The 24057-nt window shown below is 42.8% G+C and overlaps 1 protein-coding gene across 1 annotated transcript in view; it reads right to left on the minus strand.

The window, feature by feature from the left end:
* The window catches only part of LOC115109742 (membrane-associated guanylate kinase, WW and PDZ domain-containing protein 2-like), a 257310-nt gene that overhangs the window by 19284 nt on the left and 213969 nt on the right, over positions 1–24057 (minus strand). Inside the window, exons 10-16 of the mRNA XM_029635036.2 lie at positions 23199–23731; positions 22870–23041; positions 12356–12387; positions 7040–7232; positions 6241–6332; positions 4449–4641; positions 2608–2859 (exon numbers count right to left, since the gene is read on the minus strand). Of these exons, the coding sequence (XP_029490896.2) occupies positions 2608–2859; positions 4449–4641; positions 6241–6332; positions 7040–7232; positions 12356–12387; positions 22870–23041; positions 23199–23731 (1467 nt within the window). The remainder of the gene's footprint in view (positions 1–2607; positions 2860–4448; positions 4642–6240; positions 6333–7039; positions 7233–12355; positions 12388–22869; positions 23042–23198; positions 23732–24057) is intronic.

Raw genomic sequence — 24057 nt, forward strand, 5'->3', positions numbered from 1 at the left:
GGGACATTTCAACATGTAAATAACATTGGTGGACATGCAGGTAATCAAGCCCTTGATCTTAAATCTTTGTCCTGTGCGGGTGTGGATAAATGAGTTGCATTTGTACGTAAAGCTGCATTGAGCACATTGGCCACAGTTGTAATTACCCTCTGGAACCTTGTCCAACAAAGTTTCCCTTTTATTGGATTCAGGGTAAACGTTGAACATTGTTATACGCATAAGCATAGTATATAAAGGAGTGGAAGAGACTGGTTTTTATGTCAGAGGTTAATGGTTCTCTGTAGAAAGGCAGATGGCTTTGGAATGCGTTGGGTGGACGGGAGGAAGTCACAGGATTGCTATAGGGGAAGCAGATGGACATCTAAGGATTCGGTGAAGGAGGGGTTGAAGTCAGATCCCCTGAAGGGAGAAATTATGGTTCACTATCCTAATACCCTCTTCCTGTCAAATCATAAGATGTAAGGATTAGAGGGAAGGAGGAGTGCCCAAAGAGGAGTATATATATATATATATATACACACACCTGTAGTGATGGAAACATGTCTTCGTCTGAACACAGCTGTGTTCAACTTGGTTAAGCTTCTCTAGTGTCCGTGCGTTATTCACTCTGAAAAATTAGAACCTAACACTTTTCTCTGGTGGGTAATCAGATTTAACCACAATATCACTCAGATTTGGGTGTCTTTTAAAAACCATACGTGGGGGATATTTAAAAATGGATTTCAATTGTGGGTCAGTATCAGTAATGTACCAGTGCTTCCTGATAATTCTCTTCTCTTCAGAGGAAACTTTTTCTTCCAGATCAAATGGACAGTGATGGGGAGCACTTCGGCCCTCCTTTTTCTATAGTCCATGATCGGCTACTTTGTCTTGCTCACATCAAGGGAGAAGTTGTTGTCCTGGCACCACACTGCAGGCTGTCTCATCGTTGTCGGTGATCAGGCCAACCACTGTTGTGTTGTCAGCAAATTTAATGATGGTGTTGGAGTCGGGCTACGTAGTCGTGGGTGAACAGGGAGTACAGGAGGGGACTAAGAATGCACCCCTGAGGGGCTTCAGTGTTGAGGATCAACGTGGCAGATGTGTTGTTGCCTACCCTTACCACCTGGGGGCGGCACGTCAGGAAGTCCATGATCCAGTTGCAGAGGGAGGTGTTTAGTCCTTAGCTTAGTGATAAGCTTTGTGAGCACAATGGTGTTGAAAGCTGAGCTGTAGTCAATGAACAGCATTCTCACACGTTAGGACGTCCAGGTGGGAAAGGGTAGTGTGGAGTGTGATTGAGATTGCGTCATCTGTGGATCTGTTGGCGGCATGCAAATAGGAGTGGATCTAGGGTTTCTGGCATGATGCTGTTGATGTGAGCCATGACCAGCCTTTCAAAGTACTTCATGGCTACGGACGCAAGTGTTACAGGGTGGTAATCATTTAGGCAGGTTACCTTCGCTTTATTACAGACTCCTTCAGGGAGAGGTTAAAAAGAGGTTGAAAATGTTTGTGAAGACACTTGCCAGTTGGTCCACGCATGCTTTCAGTACACGTCCTGGTAAATAGGTCTGGCCCCGCGGCTTTGTGGATGTTGACCTGTTTAAAGGTCTTGCTCACATTGACTACGGAGAGCGTCATCACAACGTCCCCTGCAAAAGCTGGTGCTCTCATGTATGCTTCAATGGGGTTTGCCTCGAAGCGAGCATAAAATACATTTAGCTCATCTGGTAGGCTCGTGTCACTGGGAAGCTCACGGCTGGGTTTACCTTTGTAGTCCGTAATATTTTTCAAGCCCTGCCACATCCGACGAGTGTCAGAGCCAGTGTGGTAGGATTCAATCTTAGTCCTGTATTGATGCTTTGCCTGCTTGATGGTTCGTCTGAAGTGTTAAATTTATCCGGGCCAGCCGTTTTCTTAAGGTCAATAGATTTGAGTGCCTTTACAACTTCTGAAAGCTCAATTTCGATAGAATTCCATAGATTAACCATAGGCCGGCATTCAGCAGTTTCATTCACAGCCTCATTTGAGATGTTAGGGTCAAATCAGATAATTCCACTGTAAACCAGGGATTGTCTCAACCTCTTACCCAGTACTTTGAGAGGGGCGTGTTTATCACAGATAGTAAAAAGAAAAAATGGAAATAGGAGAATGCCTCCTCGAGGCACAGTCCCGAGGACCGAGTTTGGGCAACCCTGCCCTACCCTTTGGCCATAACCCCTCGATGTTAGCTTGTCTGAAGGGTTTGAATAGGTACGGTATATATTTACCACAGTGTAGTGCTAAAGCTTCCACCAAATTGCTTCTACCTCACAGATCTGCAAACATCGAAGGGAAAGGACTGGCCAAGAGGGAGGGGTAGTTGTAGAAGTGTAATGTTTTCTGAGTTATTACAAGTGTTCTAACATCATGGCAAAAGGTTTATCTCCCCTCTTGGCTAACTTTAAAACACATGGAGTGGTGTTGTGTAACTATCAATTAACAGAAAATCCCAAATGGTCTACGCACCCATCCTGTTCTATTCCAGAATAACCCATAGCGAAAGACATAGAAATAGAGTTACTTTTGTAGTTTTACTCTGGTGATTATATTCCTACGGCACTTGAGAGACATCTTGTAACTCACTGATGACAGCTGTGTTCTCCGGTCGGTTCAGCGAGCTGATGATGACAAAGCCGAAGCCCTCGTTCTCTTTGCGGTGGATGATGACATCACTGGTATGCAGGGGGACGGTGCCCTCCGGAGGGGAGGTGGTGGATGGTGGTGGGACATTGCCGGGGGTTACGGGACAGGAAGCTGAGGCGGCGTCGCTGCGCGGGGAATTCTGCTGCGTGGACACGTAGCCAGGGCTACGGCCATTCACCCCTAACACCTCACCTACAGAGGGCAGCAGAAATCGAGAGAGAGATGTTGAAGGTGACTTTCTACCCCCTCTATGCTACGTACCCTTCTCACCCGGGAAGTGGACTCTCCTCCTGACCGTCAGCCTGATCTGGCCATTATATAATGTATATAGTGCAGTGGAGGCTCCTCAGAGGGGGAAGGGGAGGACCATCCTCCTCAGTGAATTTCATAAGAATAAAAATCATAAAACATTTATACTTTTTAGATAAAACTATATTAAATATAATCACGTCAAAAAAACATTTATTAAAACACTTCTTTGCAATGAAGGTCTACAGTAGCCTCAACAGCACTCTGTAGGGTAGCACTATGATATAGCTGGAGGACAGCTTGCTTCCGTCCTCCTCTGGGTGCCAGGAGGCTCATGGTTCTTACCCCCTTCCATAGACTTACACAGTAAGTGGTGAAGTTGTCCTTCAAACTATCAGAGCTCTTGCAGCATGAACTGACAAGTTGTCCACCCAAATCAAAGGATCAGAGAATGAATCTAGTACTGAAAGCATAACCTACAGCTAGCTAGGACTGCAGTGCATAAATGTGGTGAGTAGTTGACTGAAAGTTAGAGGAAAAACAATAGTTTCTTCCAAAATGAAGGAGAAGCAAGAGAGAGAGAGTCACTTTTCACTTTCACTTTCACTTCCTTAGCTAGCAAATGCAGCTAGTTTAGCATACTCAAACACTATCCAACACAACACTGGAACTCTTCCAAGTCAAGGTAAGCTTTTACTAATTTATTGCCACTAATTTATTGCCATTACTGCATGATTGTATCAGCTTTAATGAGGCGTTAGTTATATTAGATATGTTGACTATCACGTTACTTTAGATAATATGGTGACAGCGATGTAGGCTGTGTGTAATGGTTATCATATGATTTGGCTTGGAACGTTTTTTTGCCTGATGTGTTTGTGCATTGAAGTCCACAAGTGAATGGACAAGGTGAGAGGAGGAGAGCACATAGATACGAGAAGGAATAAAGCGTGGATGCTATGAAAGCGAACTGTGTTTGCACGTGATCAAGGATCTATTAATTCCGCCAATTCTGTTGAAAAAAATCTTAAACGGAAACAAATGGAACAAAACGAAGATGAACATACCTGAATTTGTGCAATAGAAACTCTTGTTTGCAACTGTTGGACTAATGATTACACCCTATATCAGCTCGATCCTGGCAAGAGTATGCAAGGCGGTATTGAATGTGTCACTGTCTGTCAGCTCAAATTTCTGTCTTGACCTGTGTGCACCTACATTGTAAACTTTCATTCAGAGGCTAAGTTGTAGCAACATCACAATGGGAACGGAGAAGAATGTAGTATCATATAGTAGCCTAAACCTATCACTGTTATATAAACGGTGTAATGGAATATGAATGACAGTCATCCAATATGCTGTAATAGAAATAAGGCCATGGACATGAAAAGAATCGCCCTCCCTCATCTTGAATGGCACTGACCGCCACTGGTATAGTGTGTGTGTATAGTGTACTACAGTAGTGATTAGTGTATACGTAGTATAGTAGTGATTAGTGAATTAGTGTATACATTGTAGTGAATTCTACTCACTGAAGAAGTGGACTCTCCTCCGGACCTTCAGGCTGACCTGACCATTGTGTGCAGCGGCGTGCATCAGGTCGATCACGTATCTGTGTGGCTTCCCAGCAACCACCATTTTATCCACGGAGATGAGCTCGTCCCCAGGTCGAAGACGCCCATCGCGCTCTGCAGGAGTGTTCTCTATGATCGCCCCAATCACAATCTGTTCAACGACAATCTATATTAGCAGCACATTTATAGATGTGCTGGGTGGGAATAAATAAACATAGTTGAATTCTATCGGACGTGTTCAGTGGGCCACACTGTCGCAAAACGTTTCGTAGCAAAGAATTTAAAAAACAAACCATAAAAAAATATTGCATACAGAACGGATATAACGCTTATAAGAATTGCTGTCAATGACAATGACAGATCTATAACTTGCATTTTGATTTGAAATCAGTTGGGTCGTAAAAAAATATAATAATGGAACTCTAAGTTGGTTAGATGTGTGTAAGATGACATTAGGTGTGTATTATGGTGTAGTTGGGTATTATGGTGTTAGGTGTTTATTACTTAAGTGATAATGCTCGAGAAGCCCGTGTTTGGAGGATATATTGGCAGGGGTGTTAGGCCTGAGATGAAGTCGTGTCAATATCTCCTCCAAACACCGGCTTCGGGGGCATTATCACATTTATACAACAGGTTACCAACATATTCAAATAATGATTGACATATTTTCATTAAAAAAATTATTTTGATGAATTTCTTCATAATATTTCATCCTTCCACAAGATGTAGTCCCAAAACAAATCTAGGGTTGGTACCCAAGCTGGCTGGTTGGTCTATCGGTTCAGTTAACAGAGACGCGACCCAGTCGTTCAATGTTTTTGTTCTGTATCTATGGACGTGACCCAGTTGTTACTTTGAAATGTTCCATTGCCATACTGGCTGACAACATTCTTATCCCTTGCTTGCTAGCTAACTACGGCTAACTTACAGTCACGTCAAAAAGTGCAGCCAATATAACAGTATCTGTATTTGCATAAGCTGTTTTATAGAGACATTTATTTGGATACATCCATAACAATGAGCTAATGAGGCGTGATTTCACCTGGCATAGAACATTTGCTCACTCGTCAGGACAACATAGCTAACACAATCACTTCAAACTAAAGCTGGAAAAGTGCACTTTGTTTCATCTGTCTTTTTTTCAATTGACATTTCTTTGTATACTGTATATCCATAAAAATGATGCTATCTGATTCCTGATTTCGACTGGTTGAGAAATGCTGCCTGCCTGTCTGTCTCGTCCCGACACGTTCATTACTATGGGACAGATGGAGATCAAATTTGAATATTGAAATAATGTTGCAAAGTCGGAGAGACAGACAGCAAGGTCTATACAAATCTATGCTGTTGAAAACTGAATGTTCGTCTAAAAGTAATGGGATATAATATCTAGATGTTTTTTATAGTGTAGATCAAGTTTATAGATTGCTTGGCTGGGCTGATGAGACAGTGGATTGCGCAGTCAGATAGATTTAGCCGATTTACTTTGTTCTATGACGTAAAAATGCCTGTGGTAACTTGTGGATAGACACCGCCAGGAATGCTGTTTTAACCAAACAGTATTTAGGATGAGACCCACCCGTTGTATAAATGATGTTAGGTTTGTATTACATGTTGTTCAGTGTGTTAGGTGTGTAGGCAGCAGCAGACAGCAGGTGTGTTCAATGAGGTGAGACATGCTAGGTGTGTATAATGGTGTGTGTTGTCCAGCCCGTCCCATACGAGCCTTGTCGCGGGCGTCCGGACTCACAGCCTGCACGGCCTCGTCTCCCCCCAGGATGCGGAAGCCAAACCCAGTCTTCTCCCTCAACAGGTGAACTTCCACCTCCTGGTACTCTGGACCTGATAGGGGGAGAGAAAGAGAGAGTGGGAGGGAGGCACAGGGAGAAAGGGAGGGAATGAGGAAGGAGAGGGAAGGGAGAGGGAGAGAACGATAGGGAGAGGAGTAGAAAAAACAAGGATAAAAGAGGTGAGAAAGAGGAGGGGATGCAGATAGTGAGGAAGAAAGAATTTGAATGCAGAGAATTCCCCCACAAACACAGACAACGGTGGCAAAGAGAGGAGAGAAAGCAGCACTGATTTTTAATCTTTCAGGATTAAGAGATCAATATCCTTCACAGACTGAATAAGAAAAAAGACAGACGGTACAAATTCTACTGATTGCATATTCAGTATTCACACTTAGTGTTGTTAAGCATTATCTGAATATGCCATACCTAAATAATACTCCATAATGTTATGAAGCTATGTTGATTTAGTTGTTGGTTTTGGTTGCTGTGGATATAACTTCCGCCACTACTGGACAAAACAGACATTACGTTGCCACATCTTCTCAGTTAAGGAAAAGTCTCCACCTCGTATAAGCCTCCAGTGCAGAACCAGGAAGCGGAAGTGTGGTACTCGTTCCGGGGTGAAGTTTCCCCAAGGTACAGATCTAAGATCAGCTTCCCCTCCCCCAATCATAATTTCCCTCAGTGGGGAAAATCCAAAACTTACCCAAGGTCTTTGTCTAGCGGAAACTTTATCTTACACCATGTAACAATACTCACGTCTACTCTCGTAGATGGCCCTGGACTTCTCATAGAGGTCATATGGGTCGGGTTTGTTGAGGTCGAAGCCCTCCGTGGAGTCGGGGACCGAGGTGTGATGCTGTGGCTGGGTAGAGAAGGGTGTGCCCGGGGGAAGCACTGGGGCTGACAAGCAAGTCTGGGGACTTCCATGGGGGTCCCACTGCTCTGGTATCTGAAGGCACAGCAGTAGAGACAGATAGTGATGGGATAGGATAAAGGAGAAAGATTTACAGTTGAAGTAGGAAGTTTACATACACCTTAGCTAAATACATTTAAACTCAGTTTATCACAATTCCTGACATTTAATCCTAGTAACAAATCTCTGTCTTAGGTCAGTTAGGATCACCACTTCATTTTAACAATGTGAAAATGTCAGAATAATAGTAGAGATAATGATTTATTTCAGCTTTTATTTCTTTCATTACATTCCCAGTGGGTCAGAAGTTTACATACACTCAATTAGTATTTGGTAGCATTGCCTTTAAATTGTTTAACTTGGGTCAAATGTTTTGGGTAGCCTTCCACAAGCTTCCCACAATAAGTTGGGTGCATTTTGGCCCATTCCTCCTGACAGAGCTGGTGTAACTGATTCAGGTTTTTAAGCCTCCTTGCTCACACACGCTTTTTCAGTTCTGCCCACAAATTCTCTATGGGATTGAGGTCAGGGCCTTGTGATGGCCACTCCAATACATTGACTTTGTTGTCCATTGTTGCCATTTTGCCACAACTTTGGAAGTTTGCTTGAGGTCATTGTCCATTTGGAAGACCCATTTACAACTACGCTTTAACTTCCTGACTGAGGTCTTGAGATGTTGCTTCAATATATCCACTTAATTTTCAATCCTCATGATGCCATCTATTTTGTGAAGTTCACCAGTCCCTCCTGCAGCAAAGCACCCCCACAACATGATGCTGCCACCCCCGTGCTTCACGGTTGGGATGGTGTTCTTCGGCTTGCAAGCCTCCCCCTTTTTCCTGCAAATATAATGGTCATTATGGCGCAACAGTTCTATTTTTGTTTCTTCAGACCAGAGGACTTTCTCCAAAAAGTACCATCTTTATCCCCATGTGCAGTTGCAAACCATAGTCTGTCTCTTTTATGGCAGTTTTGGAGCAGTGGCTTCTTCCTTGCTGAGCGGCCTTTCAGGTTATGTCGATATAGGACTCATTTTACTATGGATCTAGATACTTATGTACCTGTTTGCTTCAGCATATTCACAAGGTCCTTTGCTGTTGTTCTGGGACTGATTTGCACTTTTCGCACCAAAGTACATTCATCTCTAGGAGACCGAACATATCTCCTTCCTGAGCGGTATGATGGCTGCGTGGTCCCATGGTGTTTATACTTGAGTACTATTGTTTGTACAGATGAATGTGGTACCTTCAGGCATTTGGAATTTGCTCCCAAGGATGAACCAGACTTGAGGTTGTCTACAATTTATTTTCCCCTGGCTGATTTCTTTTGATATTCCCATAATGTCAAGCAAAGAGGCACTGAGTTTGAAGATAGGCCTTGAAATACATCTACAAGTACACCTCCAATTGACTGAAATTGTGTCACTTAGCCAATCAGAAACTTCTAGAGCCATGACATAATTTTCTGCAATTTTCCAAGCTGTTTAAAGGCACAGTCATTTTTGTGTATGTAAACTTTTGACCCACTGGAATTGTGATACAGTCAATTATAAGTTAAATAATCTATCTGTAAACAATTGTTGGATAAATTACTTGTGTCATGCACAAAGTAGATGTCCTAACCAACTTACCAAAACTATAGTTTGTTATCAAGAAATTTGTGGAGTGGTTGAAAAACAGGTTTTAATGACTCCAACCTAAGTGTATGTAAACTTCCGACTTCAAATGTATGTCAATTACTTTAATTTAATCCAGTCATGTTTAGATAACTGCGTACACATTTGTATTTTAAAGCTGAATTACAGACCACTCAAATCAATAGGGCATTCAGTTCATAGGTGTTTTTCATTCATAGTTTTGTCAATTCCCCATAGTTTAAAGTCCTACAAAAACTAGCGTACCCACCCTAGTCACGCCCCGACCTAACCAACATATAAAGAAAACAGAGATATCTAAGGCCAGGGCGTGACACAGTGTAAATCATCAGTGTTAAACAAATCAAAATATATTTTACATTTCTCTAAGTAGCCACCATTTGCCTTGATAGAATACTTTTCCAACAAGCGCGAAGAAATTCCCACATATGCTGAGCACTTGTTCGCTGCTTTTCCTTCACTCTATACACCAACTTATCGCAAACCATCTCAATTGGGTTGAGGTCGGGTGACTGTGGAGGCCAGGTCATCTAATGCAGCACTCCATCACTCTCTTTCTTGGTCAAATAGCCCTTACACAGCAAGGAGGTGTGTTGGGTCATTGTCCTGTTGAAAAACAAATGATCGTCCCACTAAGCGCAAACCAGATGCTGTATCACTGCAGAATGCTGTGGTAGTGGTAGCATTTGTGGCTGCACTTGAAGAAACTCTCCGTTTTTGACACTTTCCTTATTGACTGACCTTCATGTCTTAAAGTAATGATTCACAGTCTTTTCACTTTGCTTGCCATAATATGGACTTGATCTTCTACCAAATAGGGCTATCTTCTGTATACCACCCCTACCTTGTCACGACAACTGATTGGCTCAAACTCATTAAGAAGGAAAGAAATTCTGCAAATTAACTTTTAACAAGGCACCTGTTGATTGCAAGGAATCTCAAATATATTTGGATTTGTTTAACACTTTTTTGGTTAGTACATGATTCCAAATGTGTTATTTAATAGTTGGTATGTCTTCACTATAATTCTACAATATATAAAAGAGTACAAATGAAGAAAAAACATGGAATGAGTAGGTGTGTCCAAACTTTGACTGCTACTGTATTCCTATAGTTTCTGCCTTCCAGGATTCTCTATAACCAGGCAGTTTCAGAGGAAGGCCCTAAAAATTGTCAAAGGCTCCAGCCACCCTAGTCATAGACTGTTCTCTCTGCTACGTAACAGCAAGCAGTACAGGAGTGCCAAGTCTAGGTCCAAGAGGCTCCTAAATGGCTCCTACCCCCAAGCCATAAGACTCCTGAACGGCTAATCAAATGGCTACCCAGACTATTTGCATTGCCCTCCCCCCCCTACATGTATAAATTATCTTAATTACCTCGACACCGGGGCCCCGCACATTGACTCTGTACCGGTACCCCCTGTATATTGCCCCGCTATTGTTATTTACTGCTGCTTTAATCATTTATTTTTCTGATATCTTACTTTTTTAAAGGTATTTTCTTAAAACTGCATTGTTTGTTAAGGGCTTGTAAGTAAGGATTTCACTAAGGTCTATCACCTGTTGTATTCGGCGCATGTGACAAATACAATTTGATTTCAATAGGTTTGCTATGGAGGATTGACAGTATAATTTAAAACAACAGATATTCCCATTCAATTTACGTTGTCTGATGTGTGGACCCCCAACCATCTTCATGGTACCACTTGAAAGTTGAAATTTCAAATGTATTCCCATTTTAGTCCATTTATCAGCCAAAATATGACAACCACCCTGTATTAAAGAGTATGCTCTGTCTCAACTGATGGCGGGCACAACACAAAAACCTTCGAGAACGTAAAATAGGGTCTATGGTACAACAAATTAGAATGTGAAAAACATTTGAGTTTACGTGTGTTTTTAGATCATTGACGTTAAAGGTAAAAAAATATATATGCATATTCAGAAATGTTGAAGTTTGACAACCTGTTTGTTCTGCTCCGTTCAGGGTTTATATACACTTTGATATGCGCCACCCGGGGGCCATTCAATTGAATTACAACTAGCTTGTGTTTTTTCTTTGGTGCTGAAAAGGGAACTAGGCAGTAATTTCAATAAGATTCATTGTTGAGGACGGTTGCAGCACTGCTGGTTATCTCCTGCCATCCTTGTTGATAAATCCTTCGAAAGCAATGCTTGTGAGTACAAATCATGTTCTAAGATGTTTGTCTCTGTTGTATCAGAGAGTATTTGTACTAGATGGTTGGGAATTCAGATTTTATGTCAAGTGTACCACCCTGCCTAGAGTGTCTGTTAATTGATGTAGCAGCTAGTTCCTTTCATTCAGGTGAAGTGTGTGCACTATTGGGGTTTAGAATTTTTTTAAATGCAGTTGTTGGCTGAGCACTGTATTGTGTATTTATATATTCGGCTTAAGCTGTATCAGTAATTCCATTATTTTATGTTTCAGTTTCACTCCGTTTCATCAATAAAACACTGGAGGTTTTTGGAAAACTATCCCTGGCACTGTTTCAGTTTCTTGTTGAATGGAGTTTGGCTGGCTGTGAAGTTACGGTTACACACACTATAAGGAGGACAGTATACTGTTTCTAAGCTTTTAAGTGATATCAAAAAAAAAAAAAGCCATTTATCATTTCCAGTGATGAAGACATGGATGTCTCATGGTATGGTAGGGTCAACTTGGAGCACTTTTGTATCTTGACTGTTTTGGCATTCAGGTCCAAAAGTCACTTCCTGAGCACTTTTACATTGGGCAAATATGTATAGGAGGTTTCGTTCAAATCATAATGGGTGCTGCCAAAAAGTGATTGAATTCAATTGGATTTAGCCTAAACATTTTAGCCAGTAGTTCTTAAAGTGGGGCTCACGAGCCAAAAGTAGACAATGATGTACAACGTCACGTATGTGCACAATGTCATTGCTCTCTCTTCCGCTCTGCTGTGTCTGCACCTTGCTAGCTGTCACTCAAATGACAAGGGGCTGAAGCTCATTGGTTAGAACTTGAATTGCTAGGGGGCTGGCCCACATGGTGGAAAATGTAAGGAAAATGGTGCCGCACGGTTAGGGATTTTGTGGCTAATAGAGGTAGCTAACACAGTAATTTTACTCATAGATTATGCATGTTTGAACTATACATTGACAGCATAAAGCAGGAGGTTTAAAAAATACTAAGCTGTCGCCAAAGTTCCGGAGCATGTCTTTAAATAATTGTTTTCAAAGCCCAAACCACCACTATAAAAATGTGCCTAATTGAAGCAAAAATAACACGAGCCCATCCTCTTTTCAGAGAATTACTGTACAAATAAACATAATAGGCTACCACCAATGGTTGACTCTAAGCAGGTCAAGAAAGACTGTTTAAATCAGCAGTGAAGCAAAGGCAAAAACACCTCCCAGGCTGCTCAATTAAGTCCCAGAGACAGACAAACCCGCACACACACACGCATACGCACACACACTTATTAAATATGTTACTGTGTCACCCTTCTCCCTCTGCAATCAAATACCTGTTTGGAGGTCTTCCATGGAGAGAGGTGACCTGCAGAGAAACAGACAACACATTTTAGTCCTGAGAGCAGACACGGGAAAATAACTGTATCTTATAACACAGACCAACATTTTTGGGGGGGAAAAAGACAGTACAAGAGGGAATAGGCTAATGTCAGTGCAAAGTAAGAACTGGAATACAGAACAAGAATGAACTATCACAGATTCTATTTGAATCCATACATCGTAGGCTATTACACATAACATGAGAGCAGAGGGACACCATTTGACCTAAAAACCAGTGTAACTGGTTATACTCACAAAACCAACCTCTGTTTTATCAACATTAGACTGTGAAAACGACCCTTTGTAACCCAGAGAAAACATTCACAGTTTACTGCATTTCCTATTCCTCTTGTTTTGGCATTGTTTGTGGAACTTGCCCCTAAATGAGTTTGCTGGTTGCATTTGTTTTAAACATAATTGCATCATTAGCTGTAGGCTGGAGGGAGCAGATCCTTAAAAAAAATCCCCAATAAGTCCTAGCTGGGAAGAGTTGTACTTTTTTTTTAAACCTTTATTTAACTAGGCAAGTCAGTTAAGAACAAATTCTTATTTTCAACCATGCATAGTATATTTTTTAAACATTCTTTACTTTCTGCAGGGGTGATGTATGTGACTTCACCACCATACATTTAATCAGATATCAGTTTATAAAATAGTTTTGTTCAAGTCACTGTACCAGTTAATATTCAAATGTATAAAATTGTCAGTGAAGTTGCCATAGCCCAAACTGAGGTACGTTTTTTCTTGATTTCCTACGTAATTTTCCCAACCTCTGCAGGTCAACCATATCCAAAGGACATTTCAAGCTATGGCACTTGCAAAACATGTTTACTTCACACCCACGTTCAATGCAGCAATGTCTCCTAATTATTTCATTCTTAAAAGAGTATCTGTCTTTGTTACCTCACTATTTGAACCCCATATTAACTAAACACATGCCTTATTGATCCTTAGGATGCATTCATCAGTCGGTGGATAAAATGCACATTAACAGTATTTGTTCCACATTTGTAGCTAGTGCCAGACCATTTCTTAACCACCTCATGAACCATAGCTTCTTCTCTATCCCAGTTTTTCTTAGTCAAATTCGTTCCACGTATATAGATGCCGAGCAATTACATTTCATCTTTCAATTTCTATAGGTTTAGAAAGCTCTTTCTCATAGAATCCAAAATGATGAAATGTAATTCTTCTTGCGAATGAATGAAGACATGTCGTCGGCATAAGCAGAGATAACTACACAACTATTTCCAACAGATACACCTTTTATCCTATCATCCTTTAAAATGCTTTTTTTAACAAGGGGCTGATGGCCAGCACATAGAGTGCTGCGCTAAGAGGACAAGAATGCTTTACGCCTCTCAACAATGAAGGCTTCGGTCAGTGAGTGGTTTATATTCACTTGTACAGGTAATTTTGCAAACAAATTTGTTACTTTTTTATAACACCATCTGGGAAACCATGCCATTTAAGAAATGCCCATACAGTTGAAGTCGGAAGTTTACATACACTTAGATTGGAGTCATTGTGAGTGGTTTTTCATTGGGAGTGGATTTTCATTTGTGGAGTGGTTTTTCAACACATCCACAAATTTCTTGATAACAAACTATAGTTTTGGCAAGTCGATTAGGACATCTACTTTGTAATCTACATCTACAAGTAATTTTTTCAATAATTGTTTACAGACAGATTATTTAACTTAGAATTCACTGTATCACAATTCCAGTGGGTCAGAAGTTTACATATACTACGTTGACTGTGCCTTTAAACAGCTTGGAAATTTCCATAAAATGATGTCATGGCTTTAGAAGCTTATGATGGGATAATTGACATAATTTGAGTCAATTGGAGGTGTCACTGTGGATGTATTCCAAGGCCTACCTTCAAACTCAGTGCCTCTTTGCTTGATATCATGGGAAAATCAAAAGAAATCAGCCAAGACCTCAGAAAATAATTTGTAGACCTCTACAAGTCTGGTTCATCCTTGGGAGCAATTTCCAAATGCCTGAATGTATCATGTTCATCTGTATAAATAATAGTACGCAAGTATAAACACCATGGGACCACGCAGCCGTCATACCGCTCAGGAAAGAGACGAGTTCAGAGATTAATGTACTTTGGTGCGAAAAGTGCAAATCAATTCCAGAACAAAAGCAAAGGACCTTGTGAAGATGCTGGAGGAAACAGTTACAAAGTATCGTTATCCACAGTAAAACAAGTCCTACATCAATATAACCTGAAAGGCCGCTCAGCAAGGAAGCCACTGCTCCAAAACCGCTATAAAAAAGCCAGACTAGGGTTTGCAACCGCAAATGGGGACAAAGATCATACATTTTGGAGAAATGTCCTTGGTCTGATGAAACAAAAATATAACTATTTGGCTATAGTGACCATCGTTGTGTTTGGAGGAAAAAGGGGGATGCTTGCAAGCTGAAGAACACCATCCCAACCGTAAAGCAAGGGGGTGGCAGCATCATGTTGTGGGGGTGCTTTGCTGCAGGAGGGACTGGTGCACTTCACAAAATAGATTGCATCATGAGGATGAAAATGTATGTGGATATATTGAAGCAACATCTCAAGACATCAGTCAGGAAGTTAAAGCTTGGTCGAAAATGGGTCTTCCAAACGGACAATGACCCCAAGCATACTTCCAAAGTTGTGGCCAAATGGCTACAGGACAACAAAGTCAAAGTATTGGAGTGGCCATCGCAAAATTTGTGGGCAGAACTGAAAAAACATGTGCGAGCAAGGAGGCCTACAAACCGGACTCAGTTACACCAGCTCTTTCAATAGGAATGGGCCAAAATTCCTCCAGCTTGTGGAAGGCTACCCAAAACGTTTGACCCAAGTTAAACAATTTAAAGGCAATGCTACCAAATACTAATTGAGTGTATGTAAACTTCTGACCCACTGGGAATGTGATGAAAGAAATAAAAGCTGAAATCAATCATACTCTCTACTATTATTCTGACATTTCATATTCTTAAAATAAAGTGGTGATCCTAACTGACCTAAAACAGAGAATTTTCACTTGGATTAAATGTCAGGAATTGTGAAAAACTGAGTATAAATGTATTTGGCTAAGGTGTATTTAAACTTCCGACTTCAACTGTAAATACTACCTCGCTTTCTTCTGGTCTAAGCCCAGTATAAAGAAACCGGACTCACACGTGGAGGATAATATTTATCTTACTGTACAAAGGTTTTCCCACGTTAATCTCCCTTTAAAAGCACACGTTTTCAAGCAAAATGGCACCGACAGATAGGGCAGCCGTGCTTCTAGCTCCTAGGCAACTTTGCAGTATACATTTTTTTCTGTGTTATTTCTTACATTATTAGCCCAGAATTGTTTTTGTGTTATTACATACAGCCGGGAAGAACTTTTAGATATCAGAGCGAATGTAACTCACAAGAAATACAACTAGGAATACAATTTTTCCGAATTGGATCCTTTGTTCGTACCCCACAGGGCACTTGAACTGATTCCAAAAGCTGATTCAAAACACCGCCGGTGGAGAAGAGGTATTGGGAGTGGACTTCTAGTCCGACTCATGAGGAGTGCACATTCCACCGCTTCCGAGTATATTACTCGCTAATGTTCAATCTCTGGCTAATAAAGTTGACGAGCTCAGGGTGAGGATTTCATTCCAGACAGACATCAGGGATTGTAACATACAGTGGAGCAAAAAAAGTATTTAGTCAGCCATCAATTGTGCAAGTTCTCCCACTTAAAAAGATGAGAGAGGCCTGTAATTTTTCATCATGGGGACACTTCAACTATGACAGACAAAAAAAAAAATGAGAAGAAACAAATCCAGAAAATCACATTGTAGGATTTTTTATTAATTTATTTGCAAATTATGGTGGAAAATAAGTATTTGGTCAATAACAAAAGTTTATCTCAATACTTTGTTATATACCCTTTGTTGGCAATGACAGAGGTCAAACGTTTTCTGTAAGTTCACAAGGTTTTCACACACTGTTGCTGGTATTTTGGCCCATTCCTCCATGCAGATCTCCACTATAGCAGTGATGTTTTGGGGCTGTTGCTGGGCAACACGGACTTTCAACTCCCTCCAAAGATTTTCTATGGGGTTGAGATCTGGAGACTGGCTAGGCCACTCCAGGACCTTGAAATGCTTCTTACGAAGCCACTCCTTCGTTGCCCGGGCGGTGTGTTTGGGATCATTGTCATGCTGAAAGACCCAGCCATGTTTCATCTTCAATGCCCTTGCTGATGGAAGGAGGTTTTCACTCAAAATCTCACGATACATGGCCCCATTTATTCTTTCCTTTACACGGATCAGTCGTCCTGGTCCCTTTGCAGAAAACAGCCCCAAAGCATGATGTTTCCACCCCATGCCTCACAGTAGGTATGGTGTTCTTTGGATGCAACTCAGCATTCTTTGTCCTCCAAACACGACGAGTTGAGTTTTTACCAAAAAGTTATATTTTGGTTTCATGTGACCATGACATTCTCCCAATCTTCTTCTGGATCATCCAAATGCTCTCTAGCAAACTTCAGACGGGCCTGGACATGTACTGGCTTAAGCAGGGGGACACGTCGGACACTGCAGGATTTGAGTCCCTGGCGGCGTAGTGTGTTACTGATGGTAGGCTTTGTTACTTTGGTCCCAGCTCTCTGCAGGTCATTCACTAGGTCCCCCCGTGTGGTTCTGGGATTTTTGCTCACAGTTCTTGTGATCATTTTGACCCCACGGGGTGAGATCTTGCGTGGAGGGAGATTATCAGTGGTCTTGTATGTCTTCCATTTCCTAATAATTGCTCCCACAGTTGATTTCTTCAAACCAAGCTGCTTACCTATTGCAGATTCAGTCTTCCCAGCCTGGTGCAGGTCTACAATTTTGTTTCTGGTGTCCTTTGACAGCTCTTTGGTCTTAGCCATAGTGGAGTTTGGAGTGTGACTGTTTGAGGTTGTGGACAGGTGTCTTTTATACTGATAACAAGTTCAAACATATGCCATTAATACAGGTAACGAGTGGAGGACAGAGGATCCTCTTAAAGAAGAAGTTACAGGACTGTGAGAGCCAGAAATCTTGCTTGTTTGTAGGTGACCAAATACTTATTTTCCACCATAATTTGCAAATAAAGTCCTTAAAAATCCTACAATGTGATTTTCTGGACTTTTTTTTTTCATTTTGTCTGTCATAGTTGAAGTGTACCTATGATGAAAATTACAGGCCTCTCTCATCTTTTTAAGTGGGAGAACTTAAACAATTGGTGGCTGACTAAATACTTTTTTGCCACACTGTACTTTGTTTCACGGAAACATAGCTCTCTCTGGATATACTGTCTGAGTCCGTACAGCCAGATGGGTTCTCAGTTCATTTCGCAGACAGAAATAAATATATCTCGGGGAGAAGGGTGGAGGTGTATGTTTCATGATTAACAACTCATGGTGTGATTGTGACAACATACAGGAACTCAAGTCCTTTTCTTCCCCTGACCTAGAATACCGCACAATCAAATACCGACCATATTACCTCCCAAGATAATTATCTTTGGTTATAGTCACAGCTATGTATATTCCTCCTGAAGCCGATACCACGACGGCCCTTAAAGTACTTCACTGGACTTTATGCAAACTGGAAACCACATATCCTGATGCCGCATTTTTTGTAGCTTCGGAGTTTAACAAAGCAAATTTGAGGAAAACACTACCGAAGTAATATCAACACCTTGACTGTAGTACTCGCACTGCTACAACACTCAACCACTGCTACTCCAACTACAGGGATGCCTACAAGACCTTCCCCGGCCCTCCCTTCAGCAAATCTGATCATGGCTCCATTTAGCTCCTCTCTTCCTACAGGCAGAAATTCAAACAGAAAGTACCCATGCTAAGGACCATTCAACGCTGGTCTGACCAATCAGAATCAACACTTCAAGATTGTTTGATCACGAGGACTGGGATATGTTCCGGGTAGCCTCCGAGAATGACATTAACGAATACACTGATATGGTGACAGAGTTTCAGGTAGTTTACAGGAGATGATGTACCCACTGTGACTATTACAATCTATCCTAACCGTAAACTATGGATAGATGTCAGCATTCTCATAAAACTGAAAGCATGAACCATCACATTTAACCATGGGAAGGTGACTGTGAATATGGCTGAATACAAACAGTGTAGTTAAGTCACGGACACCAACGTCTTGCTTCCTGTCTTCTTCGCCCGCTTTGAGGATTACACAGTGCCACTGATGTGGCCCACTACCAAGGACTGCGGGCTCTCCTTCTCCATGCCCGACATGAGTAAAACATTTAAACGTGTTAACCCTCCCAAGGCTGCCGGCCCAGACGGCATCTCTAGCCGTGTCCTCAGAGCTTGTGCAGACCAGCTGGCTGGAGTGTTTACAGACATATTTAATCTTTCCTTAACCCAATCTGCTGTCCCCACATGCTTCATGATGTCCATTGTTCTTGTACTCACGAAAGCAAAGGTAACTGAATTAAATTACTATCGCCCCATAGCACTAACTTCTGTCATCATGAAGTGCTTTGAGAGTCATGGTCTTCCTGACGGGCCACTCCCAGGTGGTGAAGGTAGGAAACAACACCTCCACTTCACTGATCCTCAAATCTGGGTCTTCACAAGGGTGCGTGCTCAGCCGCCTCCTCTACTCCCTGTTCACCCATGACTGCATGGCCACGTACGCCTCCAACTCGATCATCAAGTTTGCGGACCACACAACAGTAGTAGGCCTGATTACCAACAACGGTGTGACAGCCTACAGGGAGGAGGTGAGGACCCTGGGAGTGTGGTGCCAGGAAAATAACCTCTCACCCAATGTCAACAAAACAAAGGGTCTGATCATGGACTTCAGGAAACAGCAGAAGGAGCACCCCTCTATCCACAACGACGGGAAGATGGAAAGATTCAAGTTCCTCGGAGCGTACACATCACTGAAAAACTGAAATGGTCCACCCACACAAACAATGTGGTGAAGAAGGCGCAACAGCACCTCTTCAACCTCAGGAGGCTGAAGAAATCTGTCTTGGCACCTAAAACTCACAAACTTTTACAGATGCACAATTGAGAGCATCATGTTTTGCTGTAGCACCGCCTGGTACCGCAACTGCACAGTCCGCAACTGCAGGGCTCTCAAGAGGGTAGTGTGGTCTGCCCAAAGCATCAAAGGGGGCACACTGCCTGACATCCAGGACATCTAGAGATTTCAGTGTTACAGGAAAGCCAAGAAGATCCACAAAGACCACAGCAACCCAAGCTACGGCCTGTTCACCCCTCTACCATCCAGAAGGCGAGGTCAGTACAGGTGTATCAAAGCTGGGACCGAGAGACTGAAAAACAGCTGCCATCTCAAGGCCATCAAACTGTTAAATAATCACCCCTAGCCCCCACCCAGTACCCTGCCCTGAACTTTAGTCACGGTCACTAGTCGGCTATCACCTGGATACTCTACCATGCACTCGACCAGCATACTCTACCATTCAGTGCCTTAGACTGCTGCACCACTTGGTGCACTACATAGACTGCTGCACCACTTGGGGGCCTAAGGCACTGCATCTCAGTGCTAGAGGCGTCACTACAGACCCTGGTTCGATTCCAGTCTGTATCACAACCGGCTGTGATAGGGAGTCCCATATGGCGGTGCACAATTAGCCCAGCGCTGTCCGGGTTAGGCCGGGGTAGGCCGTCATTGTAAATAAAAAGGCCTCACAACTGCAGACCACGTGTATGGTGTCGTGTGGACGAGCAGTTTGCGGATGTCAACATTGTGAACAGAGTGCCCCATGGTGGTGGTGAGGTTATGGTATGGGCAGGCATAAGCTACGAACAATGAACACAATTGCATTTTATTGATGGCAATTTGATACCATGATCACCAGAGCATGCTCTGGATTGACATGTACAACAACATGTTTAATTTCCAGACAATATCCAGCAACTTTGCAAAGCCATTGAAGAGGAGTAGGACAACATTCTACAGGCCACAATCAACCAGCCTGATCAACAAAGGAAATGTGTCCCAAATGGTGGTCACCCAGATACTGACTGGTTTTCTGATCCACACCCGCTACTTTAAAAAGAAAAGGTATCTGTGACCAACAGTTGAATATCTGTATTCCCAGTCATGGGAAATCAGGACCTAATTAGGGCCTAATTTATTTATTTCAATTGACTGATTTCCATATATGAACAGTAACTCAGACAAATTCTGGCATGTTGTGTTTATATTTTTGTTCAGTATATACACTGTAAAGTCCGGGCTCTCACATTGCTCGTCCTAATATTTATATATTTCTTAATTCCATTATTTAACTTGTTAGATTTCTTTGTATTGTTAGATATTACTGCACTGTTGGATCTAGGAACACAAGCATTTTGCTACACCTGCAATAACAACTACTAAATATATGTATGTGTCCACCAATCAGGTCTTTATGGTAGAGTGGCCAGACGGATTCCACTCCTCAGTAAAAGGCACATGCCTTTTGGTTCTAGACTTGGCGCTCTGGTACTGCACGGCAAGCGGTACCGGAGCGCCAAGTCTAGGACCAAAAGGCTCCTCAACAGCTTCTACCCCCAAGCCATAAGACTGCTAAACAATTCATAAAATTTACATTGACCCCCCCCCCTCCCTTTTGCACACTGCTGCTACTGGTTGTTTGTTACCAATGCAAAGTCACTTTGCCCCCACTTACAAGTACAGGTTACCTCAACTAGCCTGTACCCCCACACACTGACTCAGTACAGGTGCCCCCTGTATATAGCCCTGTTATTTTTATTCGTATTGTGTTACTTTTTATTATTACTTTTTATTTTAGCCTACTTGGTAAATATTTTCTTCTTCTTGAACTGCACTGTTGGTTAAGGGCTTGTAAGCAAGCATTTCACGGTAAAGTCTACATTTGGCGCATATGACAAAGTTTGATTTGATTTGACAGCCCGCTTGTAGTTTGTCAAAAGGCATCTAAAGGACTCTCAGACCATGAGAAACAAGATTCTCTAGTCTGATGAAACCCAGATGGAACTCTTTGGCCTGAACACTAAGCATCACGTCTGGAAGAAAAACCTGGCACCACCCCTACGGTGAAGCATGGTGGTGACAGCATTATGCTGTGGGGATCTTTTTCAGGGGCAGGGCCTGGGAGACTAGCTAGGATAGAGAGAAAGATGAACGGAGCAAAGTACATAGAGATCTTTGATAAAAACCTGCTCCAGAGCACTAAGGACCTCAGACTGGGGGGGAAGGTTCACATTCCAACAGGACAACGACCCTAAGCACACAGCCAATACAACGCAGTAGTGGCTTCGGGACAAGTTTCTGATTATCCTTGAGTGGCCCAGCCAGAGCCCGGACTTGAACCCGATCAAACATCTCTGGAGAGACCTGAAAATAGCTGTGCAGCAATGCTCCCCATCTAACCTGACAGAGCTTGAGAGGATCTGTGCCAAGCGTGTAGCGTCATACCCAAGAAGAGTCGAGTCTGAAACCGCTGACAAAACAATCTAATCCATTTAAATTTGGGGATGTCATTTTAGGCAAATTTAAGGTCAGATCCTTTTAAGAATAAGGCTGTAACATAACAAAATGTGGAAAAAGTCAAGGGGTCTGAATACTTTCTGAATGCACTGTATGTGTTAATGTGTGTGTGTGTGTCCTCAAGTCTGCATGTGTGTGTATGCATGTCCGCCTTTGTGTATGTGTATGTGAGTTGTTCTATGGGTCGGCTGGTACAGGCAGCCTAAGGTAATTAGCAACGCCCTTGGGTCAAAGATGGTGGTGTATTTCATTATTCCACTCATTTCAGAGGCACAAAGGGACATGCATCGTAAAGGATAGTGATAGAGTGTGGTCAAGTGCAAACACAGCCGATTCTGCACCACACAACTTCCTTGATGACTAGGGTCCAACTCTCCTGATAGAATCCTTTCTGTCTGTACCCCTCTTTGTATCCATCAATCTCCCCTCTCTAAATTCCAACTGTGCAATCATAAAAGTAAAAATACAAGAAGGGAAAAAGAGAAAGGGAGGGACAAAAACTCCCTATATGATGAAGCACCCAGTAGCGCTTAAATACTGTACTGTACATAGGTCTGTAGAAACAGGTCTGTTGTGGTATGTCTGTCAGTGAATGCCTAAAAAGAGACATCCTTCAAGACAATCTAAATAATTTGAGATCTTTCATCAATCTCCTCTTTGAAACACAAGTGTCTGCAGGTGGAACATACTGTACGTATGAGAGAGAGACTGATTAACAGATACCCTTTGCACACTTATGTGACAACCTGAACAATATTCTGGCTCTGATATTTTCTCCTCCCATTGTTATTTCCAGCACTGTGTCCATTCTATGATCTATTGTGGGTGCTTAACCAAGCCACCCTAGTACATTTCGGCTTGGCTCAGCTAAGCTCAGTAGTGTGAAAAGGGTAATCAAGTCAGAAAGAGGCTGTTCAAGAGACAGAAAGACTTACCTTCCCCTCCTCCTCTCTGTATGAGTAGCGTGGCCTCGGCTCCGACAGGACACTCTTTGAGCAGCTCCACCACACGGCCGTGTCTTGCCCCCGCCACACCCTGCTGGTTCACCTCCACGATCAAGTCTCCTTCATTCAGACCCACTCCGTCCTGCACAACCGGCTCCAACACCTGTACAACACGGAACATAGTCAGGTATGAGGATGGAAAAGTAGGGGTGACGACAGACAGAGGGACGGATCGACAAACGGACACAGATAGAGCAGTAGAATACACAATGCAAAATGTACAACATACATAGAAGGTTAACACAAGAATAACACCCCACCTGTTTGACCCGCTGCCCCGTGGGGCTGTCGGCGATGGTGAACCCGAACCCCTCTGCCCTCTTCACCATAGTCACCGTCAGCAGCTCCGCCCCCTGGATCACGCCCCCGGTGATCCCCGTCGCCCCTGACGACACCATGGAGACATTGTCGTCGCGCGGCGTCACGGCCGGAGCGGACCCAGGGTTGGTGAGCGGTAATGAGGACCCATCCAGGTGGGTGTCCCCAGGGTGGGGTGCCCCTGGCTGAGTTAGAGCCTGCGAAGGGAGCTGAGAGCTCAGGGAGAGGTACTCCAGGTAATGGTTGTAGCTGCTACGCCCGTTCACCACCATGGGGTGGTGTTCCATGCCAATGGGGGTCAGGGAGTTTCCGGCGGATGCCCCGCTGGGGTCCTCGGGGTCAAAAGGCAGGGGGTAACCCCGGCAGAGGACCAGGGTGATGCTTTGTCCAATGAGAACAGATTGGAAGAGTTTGACCACATCGGCGTGAGTGGTGCCCAGGCAGCAGATGTCATTGATGTAGACGATGACATCACCTAAAGGGGGAGGAGGCAGAGTTCTTGTTCAATAGGTATCAAATGGAAGAAGATGGTCTGAAACAGGTATAAAAACATAATGTATTGAACAAACACATTCAAATGTGTCTCAGCTAAGTCTATCATCGGAATCTCTAGCGAACTATAGAGTGTGTATAATTAGTAAACACAGAACAAGTCCGATGTCCCTAGAGCAGGGGTAGGCAACTAGATTCAGCTGGGGGCCAATTTTTGTCAGAGCAGATGGTAATTTGTACACTGCAAATGTTATGTATTTATTTTGGATCCCCATTAGTTGCTGCCAAGGCACATTAAGGCACTTACAA

The sequence above is a fragment of the Oncorhynchus nerka genome, linkage group LG25 (genome assembly GCF_034236695.1).
Source record: "Oncorhynchus nerka isolate Pitt River linkage group LG25, Oner_Uvic_2.0, whole genome shotgun sequence".
In the NCBI taxonomy this organism is placed as follows: domain Eukaryota; kingdom Metazoa; phylum Chordata; class Actinopteri; order Salmoniformes; family Salmonidae; genus Oncorhynchus; species Oncorhynchus nerka.